Below are 9,600 nucleotides of genomic sequence, written 5' to 3' on the forward strand. Positions count from 1 at the left end.
GCTATCCAGTGCGTTGTGATTGGCCGAATACCTCAAGCGTGTGACGGAAATGTTACGCCCCTACCATATTGTGATGCTGTCTCCCGGAGCGACGAGACTCAGTCCAGCTGCTCTGCTCGTGCACATCACATCATCGGTTCTCTTTTAGCAGTTCAGTCAATAAGTCCTGTTTGAAAAATGTCATCAATAAGAAAGCGAAGAAACTTATTAGATAATTTGCTGTTGCGTGTATATGTACATGTATGTATACTTTGTTTTAACATTCACAAAGAACGCAGTAACAGTTACTCTCAGTTTGCAGAGGATCTTGTGTGCAATAAAGTTTGCTCAAAACCGGAAATGTGACGTCACGCAATGGCGGCCTCCATGTGGCTGTAGAATCAACGTGAATTTGCTCATGTTTTCTAGTCTGTAACATAAAGAAAAATCAGTTTAAAAATTGGTGGAAACCACAATAAGGTAAGATGTACCTTATAATTTTTAGATTAAAAGATTCTGAAAACAAACCTCAGAAAAGAGTTAAACTCCTGTCAGAGTGTATAAGTGTGGTTGACGGAGGTATGAGTTATTAGATGAAGAAATAGATGTACACAGGGATTCCTTATTTTAATCGCGATCTTGGGCATATTATGTTTCGTCCTGCATGCAATTTTAACAAGCTGCAGATATTCCCATAACTTCCCAATGTGACTGTCTTTTATATATTTAACGGTATATAAAATATATCGGAAAGACTTTTTAGAAATGTGTAATTTGTAAATTATATTGTGTTTGCCAGATGTCATATTCACTGAAAATGTATGAATCCAAAACATTTGAAAACGGCATCACGTTGAAATCTAGACAGTTCTAATTTATTCGAATTCTAAAGTCTGGGAACCTGTGCTTTGTACTTGTTTTCTATAATGTGCCGTTGACTTACGTTGGTTGTGTTGTTTGCATTCAGACCGTGTGAATGCTGGAGTCACCTGAAGTGTTGTGATATTGCAGGTCCTCAGAGTGAACCTGCTTTAGCTGGGAACCAGTGTTCATATCTGACATGGCTTCATTTAAACCCACCAAAGTTCAGTTCCTTCCTAAACTAGGAGAGAAAGTAACAGAGGAAACACTCTACTGGAAGAATTACAAGGTTTGAGATGTTGTTCACACATTTTATGATTTATATGTCCAAAGGAAAATGTATATAGGTGTTTTGATTGGGCAACATTTCTTACAAGTTTTTCAGTATTTATATACACTGACAGTCTGCGTTTTGTCTTTTAGTCTCCTGTGCAAATTAAAGAGTTTGGTGCTATAACAAAGATCGACTTCTCTCCTCTCCCACCTCACAATTATGCCGTCACAGCCTCCACCAGAGTGAGAAAATTTGTCTTTCATTTTCTTTTGTATTAACATATTCATGTATTCATTTTCGCTTTTATTCAAAGTGACATATAGAGCTTTTTTTTCTGAATGGTTGTATCATTGTATCAGTTCTGTATATAGGCCTATTATTATATTAATATATACATCCATCTATCTATCTATCTATCTATCTATCTATTATATATATATATGTATATATATGTATGTATATATATATATGTATATATATGTATGTATATATATATATGTATATATATGTATGTATATATATATATGTATATATATGTATGTATATATATATATGTATATATATGTATGTATATATATATATGTATATATATGTATGTATATATATATATGTATATATATGTATGTATATATATATATGTATATATATGTGTATACATATATATATGTATATATATGTATATACATATATACACACACACACACACAATTTATTTATTTGTTATACAGCCTGTAATTATGCTGATTTTAATTTAAAATTATTAATACAGTAAATAGAATTAAAAAGTTAATAAATATTAAAAAATATTTTTTTCTCATGTGTGAAGTTGTTATTATAATATTAATGGTATGTGTATAAATATTCTGTTATGTTTATTCTATGAATATATTAAATAGTATGTATACAGTGTATTATATGTACATTTATTTTATTTGAATTATTATGAATAGTAATAATAATAATAAATAGTTTTGAATTAAAAAAAAATGAAAACAAAAATCATTCATAGAGTAAATACAGTAATGCAGTAAACATTAATTATATAATGAGAACCTTTAATAATAATAAATAATCAGAGCTACAAATAGGGCTGGACGATATGGCCAAAATTTATATCATGATATATTTCTTAATTTCGGTCGATACGATATAATTCCGATATCGCCAGCCCTAGCTACAAATAAGTAAAATGTTTGTATGCATTACAGTGCAGATGATTTTAGGAGAAAATGTGCGTAGTTGTCATAAAAAAAAAAAGCACAAAAAAACAATGTTAAAAAAATATAAGACCTGCACTTGTTTTTGTGAGATTCACTTGTATTTTCCCTTAGAATTAAACCCGTTTCAGAACTGTTGCTAGCATGATTCTACTCTCACGCATGCAGTATGCTGATATTATAATGCTCTGCATCAGATCCACATATATGGACCCCACTCTCAAGAGCCCATACGGAGCTTCACACGTTTTCGGGATACAGCGTATGGAGGGCGCTTCAGAGGCGACGGGAAGCTTTTAGTGGCGGGAAGTGAAGAGGGACTTATCCGGCTGTTTGACATCAGCGGCCGAGTGGCTCTCAGACAGTTCAAAGGACACTCCAAGTATGACCCGGCATGAAATAAATGCTAAAAAAGAATGTGTTCAATAACTTAAATCCCTCAAATCACATCTTTCACCCTTGTAAAGCAGCTCTGTCAGCAGTCAAGGGTGTTTTTTCTGCTGTCTCCTATGTGCAGGGCGGTACACATGACCTCGTTCCTGTCTGACGGCTTTCGTGTGGTGTCGGGGTCTGATGACCTGTCGTGCCGTGTGTGGGACGTTCCCAGTGCTGTTGAGCTCAGCTCGTTAACTGAACACACAGACTACATCAGAGCTCTCGCCCCCAGCAAACTCAACCCAGATCTGTTTGTCACAGGTAACTGCTTTAATTCTCATCTGCACCTCACAGATGATCACTACATCTCTATTCACTGGATTCTGGCTTAGCCAGACCTGTACATTTAATATGAATGTGCACATAAATCTGCACCAATCTGAATGCTTTTGTTTCATGTTAGCAACAAGTCTGAGAGGTTAAAACTACATTTGTGGAACTGCGGGACTGCGTGGATTTGCAGTCTGTTTGTTTGACCAATGGAGTGTTTGAAAATATTGTTTTTTCACAATTAATTTTTTTATAAATTCTCTTCGGTGATACAGAAATCTCATTCCGATTTTAATTATGTCGTTCTTCTCATGTTTTAATATTATTTCCATAAATATCCTGCTATATTTAATGTTTGAATGTATTAAAAAATGTGTTGATAGGTAGATAGATAGATAGATAGGTATTATTAATTTCATTAATAGCTAATAAAATAGTTATAATAATAAGATTTCTTAAAGAAATTAATGCTTTTTTTCAGCAAGGATGCATTAAATTGACAACAAGTGTCAGTAAAGACATTTATAATGAATTTCTATAAATGTTATTTTGAACTTTGTAATCATAAAGATTCCTGAAAAAAGAAGTATCAGCTTCAGCAAAAATATTAAACTGTTTTCAGCATTTATAATAATAATAAATGTTTCTTGAGCAGCAAATCAACATATTAGAATGATTTCTGAAGAATCATGTGACAGTGAATACTGGAATAATGATGCTGAAAATTCAGCTTTGCATCACAGGAATGACCATTTTAAATATAGTAAAGTAGGAAACAATTCATTTAAATTGTAATATTTCACAATATTACTGTATTTTTTATCAAATAAATGCAGCCTTGGTGAGCAAAAGAGACTTTCAAAAACACAAAAATCTTACCAACCCCCAAAATTAAAGGAGACATGCCCCTTTTTACAATATGTAATATACGTCTCGGGTGTCCACAGAATGTGTCTGTGAAGTTTCAGCTCAAAATACTCCACAGATCATTTATTATGTTATTTTGAAAATGCCTATTTTGAGTGGAAGCAGAAACATGCTGTTTTTCGGGCCTGTCTCTTTAAATGCAAATGAGCTGCTGTCAGACTTTCATGATATGTCACCTTTAAGTGGTAGTGTATAATATTTAATATGATTGTAAAGGTAATGTTTTGTAGAGTAGTTGATGTTTGTGTGATTGTCGTTTCTGTTGCAGGTTCGTATGATCACACAGTGAAAGTGTTTGACATGCGGTCAGGGAGCAGTGTGATGACCATGCAACATGGCCATCCTGTGGAGTGTGTGCTGTTGTACCCGTCAGAAGCCCTGCTGGTGTCCACAGGTGAACAACACTTGTAATATAAAGAATCAGGGGTTGGGGGTTGATTAGTAATGCTTAGAACCCCTTGCAACCATTTATTCGCATATATCATAATGCAGCAATATACTGTAGACTTGGTGCATTAATGTAGTTTTCAACTGATGTGCTCTTTTATGTCAGCTTGAATGTGGCTCTTCCAAAAAACGGTTGAAATAAGTTGGTGTATGTGTTACAGGAGGGCGTTATGTGAAAGTTTGGGACCTGTTGAAAGGCGGACAGGAGCTTGTTTCTCTTAAGAATCATCACAAAACAGTTACGTGTGCATGTCTGAGTTCTGTAGGCAACAAACTGCTCACAGGATCACTGGACAGGTGTGTGAATCATAGTAAAGAAATGCTATACGTGCATTTGTGCATTTTCGTGAGCCTGTGGTGAGAAAGTTGGGTTTATTTGTTTTGGTTGCTTTTCATTTTAGGCACGTCAAAGTGTATAACTCCTCTTATAAGGTTGTACATAATTTCGACTGTGATGCATCCATCCTTAGTATGGCTATTGCGGTATGTTTAGTTCATTCACACAAAGAAATCTATAAATATATATATAAACTTATAAATGTGATTTTTCATTTGCACTTGAATTAAAGGGTTGTTTATTGTGGTTCTCCTTTAGCCTGATGATGAAGCGCTTGCCGTGGGGATGACCAATGGTGTGCTGAGTGTCAGGCACAGGAGACACCAAAAAGACAAAGAGATGTTAACTAGTCGAAGGCGACGGGGCCCGTCATACCAGGTCTTTGTCAAGGGGAAGAACTTTGTGCCCAGACAGGTGATTATTTATTTTACTTTATTTTAGTTTACTTTTTTACCTGAATAATTGAATAAATTAGTTTTAATTACATTTCTTATTTGCTAGCATTTCACAAGAACCTTGTGCCAAAACATGTGATTTTTATTTAATTTTAATAAAAAAAATTATTTGATTTAATTTGATTTACTTTTTTTCTGAATGAATGAATAAATAAATTAATTAACTAATGACATTTTTTTATTTGCTAACATTTTACAAGAACTTTGTGCCCAAACATATGATTTTTTTTAAACTTTTTTTATTTAATTTAATTTAATTTTGTATCTACTTTTTCTGAATGAATTAATGAATTTAAATTTTTTTAAGCGCTTTTCAAGATACAAATAGTTGCAAAGCAACTTTACAGAGTGAATTTTAATTAATTACATTTCTAATTTGCTAACATTTCACAAGAACTTTGTTCCCAAACATGTAATTTTTATTTTTATTTATTATTTCATTTTATTTTTTTGTTTGCTTTTTCAGAATAAATCAATGAATTAATCATTTAAAATGTCTTATTTGCTAACATTTCAGCTAAAATTGGTCTCTCATATAGCTATTCTACAGCTATATTCATATGTAAGCTATATAAATCATGATATCTACATAAAATAAGAATTTACTTTTAAGTCATGTTTACTGAGGCATGTATTTTCATATGAGACTGTTTGAATGAACTTGCGTGCTTCATTTTCGCTGCATTGTTTTCTTCAGTTGTGTCTTACAGTCTTTTGATGTCTCTTTTAGGATGATTTCTTGGTCAGTAAACCAGTGAAGCAATATCTACGGAAATATGACAAACAGCTGAAAAGCTTTGAGGTGTCCAAAGCATTGGACACAGCTCTGCAGGTGAACATACACCCGTGTGTATATAATGCAGTTTGATATGTGATATGACTGTTCAGATGAAGATATCAGTATATGTTTATGCATGTTTGACAGACATGGACACGCACCAGTAAACCAGATGTGACCGTAGTGGTTATCATAGAGCTCAACCGCAGAGGAACTCTGAAAAATGCTCTCGCAGGACGAAATGAAGAGAGCTTAACCAAGATCCTTAACTTCCTTCTCAAGTGAGTAACTCTCTACATCTTATTCCGACACGCACATAGTCTTATGACTTCAGACTCCCATACAAAACATGATGGCTCATATATAGTTGCAGGGGGAAATTTATGAACACTTCAGAATAAAAAAAGGTTGATTCTGGGGGACTTGAAATTCATCAACGTAGGAAAGATTACAAAATTTTCAAAGAATGCAAAATTTTCCAATTTGCTTTGATTTCTCAAACTGTTTTTGGGTGACTAGGTTATATTTCACTTTAAAATTTAAATATAAAAAACAATGCAATTTTGAAGGCAAAAAAGTTTATTTGGGTACATTGCTATTATTATTATTTTTATTATTATTATTTATTTTATTTTTTTTGCATTTTTATGTTTTTATGACATTTAAGTGCATTTCATGTTTTGAGTTTTGTTGTCATTATTCTCACTGATGATGATTACTGTTATACTATATTTTTTTGATATAATAACTACTGCCATGATGCATATTTACATTTTAAATATCTTTTTTCACATTTCAGTAATGAGGATTTACTGAAAATGTTTAATTGTCATAAAACTCTACAATGCAAAAGTCTTCCAAAATGAAATTTTAAATTGAAAGAAATAGAAAATTAAAATACAGAAATAAAAAACTATATATATATATGTATGTGTGTGTGTGTATATATATATATATACTGTATATGTATATACATAAATTTTCCTCATTGTAATTGCAAATTTGCAAATAAATATAACTAAGCAAATTAATACACACATACACAATTATAAGTAGAATTGTAATTTAATCATTTTTGTATTTTAATATAAAGACAAAATATAGTGTGTATATGCGTATTATTGAAAGTCTGTGGGATTTCAGCACTGTTAATATTCTGTGAAATGTATTCCATTAAATTCTTGTGACAAAACCGGAAATTCTTGGAATGATTAAAGCTCCGGGAAATTCTTGGGCAGGTTCTCAGGGTGTGTTGAGGTTGAGAGTTTGGGTCACACAACACAAAAGTGACCCAGAACAGGAGGCCACAGTCGTAAGCGTAAACAAGAGTCACGAGAGTCCTGACCAGATTTTCTTGATTCAAGGAATTTAACACCACAGTATTTATTTCTTGTTATAATGGCTTGCTATGAAATTATTCTGAAATTAAGTTAGAGGGTGTTTTTGTGTATTGTTTTTCAGGCACATCTTTGACCCACGCTTCTCTCGGCCTCTGCTCATGGTCGGGGATATTGTGCTTGGTGAGTTTCATATTGTATCATGTGCACGTGAGCAAATGAGAATGAAGAAGTGAACTGCTGCTTGCAAAATAGTATTGTTTTTCAAAGGTTTTCTACATGTGAAATGTGTGTGTGTGTGTGTGTGTGTAGATCTGTATCAGCAGGTTTTTCACCAGTCACCTGTAGTCGAGCGGCTGCTGCAGCGTCTTATGGAGGTGTTGGGTCGGGAAGCAGAACTTCAGCAGGAGCTTCTGCAGGTCTTAGGAATCCTGGACACACTTTTCACATCGCTGACCCCCAGAAAAGAGGCCCTTGCTGCCCCACCAGTAGCACAGGAGTCACAGCTACAAGCCGCCTGACACTCATTACAAAACTCTCGTGACGCAAACGAAACATGCTGGACTTTGGCAGAGGCGTGGGGAAAAATGAAAGGGAAAATGGAAGGAAACAAACACGAGAGGCAGCTGTGGGAAAGATGTTGCCCAATGCCACTGAGTAATCACTGTGTCAGTGTGTCCTATGTTTCTGCTGATGTTAGCAAAATTTGAAACTGCATTTTGTATATTCTTATCATAAAATCTTCAAATCTATGTGTTTTTGTTTGTTCTCTCTTTCTGTGATAATCAAATGCCTTAGTATGAAATACATTTACAATACATTTACAATTGCCGCTTTTTGTCTTTCTTGACCAGTATCACTGAAACGTGTGATTGTGTGTGTTAGCCAATCAGAAAAGGTGCCAATTTGTGTGTCAGTAATTGTGTGTGTGCATACTTGTCTTTTGGAGAACGGAGTTTTGGGAAAAGGCTGATGGGACAATCATTCAGTGGCTGACAGAAGTTAGCACAATATGACTTGTATATTATGACTTGAAATCTATTACAGCAAATAATCAAGAACCAGATGTAACCCCATGGATTAAATAATAATAATTTGAGGACCAATCATTGAAAAATCCATATCTCTCAAGCACTAATCTTAGTATTGCTGACCTCGAGTGTAACCATAGTTTTACGGCTGTAAAATGTAAAAATGTTTTACGGAATATAATTCTGTATATTTTTTAAAGAATATAAGGACAGATAAGAATTGGCCATTTTGGTGTAATGTGGCATGCAAAAGATTAAAACGGTGCTTGAAACTACTAGTAATAATTTATTGGCAATTATTTGACTTGTGATGTGATGCATGAGGGCCAATTTCTAAATTTCAAATTTCTATCCCTATTATTTTTTATTTAATGCTGTGTTATATTTGTAAAATACTTTTAGGGCCCTTTTTATTTTCTTCACATTTTTATCAGGAGTAAAATATGATGTTAAAGCATGACAAAATAAAAAAACGTAAATTTTGTAAGGCTTATATTTATATTATTTGCTTATATTTCGAAAAAACAGTCTCTATCTATCTATCTATCTATTTATCTATCTATCGCAAGCAATTTAGAGTTTTAAGGCACTCCTCTTTTTACGTTTCTTTAAGTATTAAAATAAATGCCACAGAACTTGGAGCAACTTTAACAAATCTACATTTGTGTAAATAATTACACAAAAAAGGTTGCAGAAAGATGAGCCTTGAGGACGTGGCAGTTCTAAACCAATGACATAATCACGTTTGGATTGAAGTGGACCAATCGCCAAGCGGATCAGTCCACGTCTGCACAGGCGGTCCTGAGTGCAATCCTCAATCTGATTGGACCGTTAAACGAGGTTTGAGCGTTATGCCCAATCTGATTGGTCAGTTGAGAGGGCCATCCAAAGGAAGCGTCTCCCATCTGGAGTTACTGAGATCAGCTGGGCGGTGTGAAACACTACAGAATTCACCAGGTAAAGTTGCAATTTTGCATCAAAACATAAAACGGTTAATACATATGTGCTCTGATATAACGCTACAGTGTTGTGCCTCGCTGTTTCATTTATGTCATTTGAGAGTTGCGGGTATTTGCATGAGGCTTAATGTGAGGAATTTAAATGATGTTTGCATGTCCAAATATTGGGGACATTCATTCAATTTTACAATGAAATAATTAAAAAAAAATATAACATATAAGTTATCTGGTAACACTTTATTACACTAGTATCAGGGTAGTTTTGTGTGTGTGTGTGTGTGTGTGTGTGTGTG

At 33.8% G+C, this 9,600-nt stretch overlaps 2 protein-coding genes across 4 annotated transcripts in view; both read left to right on the forward strand.

The window, feature by feature from the left end:
* The first annotated feature begins 337 nt into the window (after positions 1-337).
* utp15 (UTP15 small subunit processome component) lies at positions 338-8,141 on the forward strand. Of its 2 annotated transcripts, none has more exons than XM_016483604.1 (13): positions 338-459; positions 947-1,129; positions 1,264-1,356; positions 2,529-2,713; positions 2,849-3,027; positions 4,232-4,357; positions 4,572-4,707; positions 4,812-4,893; positions 5,006-5,161; positions 5,933-6,034; positions 6,128-6,261; positions 7,442-7,500; positions 7,630-8,141. In XM_016483604.1, the coding sequence occupies exons 2-13, from the start codon at positions 1,040-1,042 to the stop codon at positions 7,836-7,838; spliced, it is 1,551 nt and encodes a 516-aa protein (XP_016339090.1). In that variant the 5' UTR covers positions 338-459; positions 947-1,039; the 3' UTR covers positions 7,839-8,141. The 2 variants fall into 2 exon arrangements, with proteins under 2 accessions (XP_016339090.1, XP_016339089.1); XM_016483603.1 differs by having other exon boundaries at positions 991-1,129.
* Positions 8,142-9,237: 1,096 nt separating this feature from the next.
* Positions 9,238-9,600, forward strand: part of calub (calumenin b) — a 3,496-nt gene continuing 3,133 nt past the window's right edge. The window contains exon 1 of one of the 2 annotated variants that reach the window (XM_016483605.1): positions 9,238-9,305. The gene's annotated coding sequence lies outside the window, so the exon portion shown is untranslated. The remainder of the gene's footprint in view (positions 9,306-9,600) is intronic. The other variant, XM_016483607.1, reaches the window with a different exon arrangement.

Source organism: Sinocyclocheilus anshuiensis, unplaced genomic scaffold (genome assembly GCF_001515605.1).
Source record: "Sinocyclocheilus anshuiensis isolate Anshui unplaced genomic scaffold, SAMN03320099.WGS_v1.1 scaffold733, whole genome shotgun sequence".
In the NCBI taxonomy this organism is placed as follows: domain Eukaryota; kingdom Metazoa; phylum Chordata; class Actinopteri; order Cypriniformes; family Cyprinidae; genus Sinocyclocheilus; species Sinocyclocheilus anshuiensis.

Excerpts from the sequence above, each read along its gene's own strand:
- utp15 (XM_016483604.1), top strand. The coding sequence starts at position 1,040 with ATGGCTTCATTTAAACCCACCAAAGTTCAGTTCCTTCCTAAACTAGGA. Across the intron at positions 4,708-4,811 it reads CTCACAGGATCACTGGACAG|GCACGTCAAAGTGTATAACT; the intron begins GTGTGTGAATCA and ends TTTTCATTTTAG. Across the intron at positions 4,894-5,005 it reads TCCTTAGTATGGCTATTGCG|CCTGATGATGAAGCGCTTGC; the intron begins GTATGTTTAGTT and ends GTTCTCCTTTAG.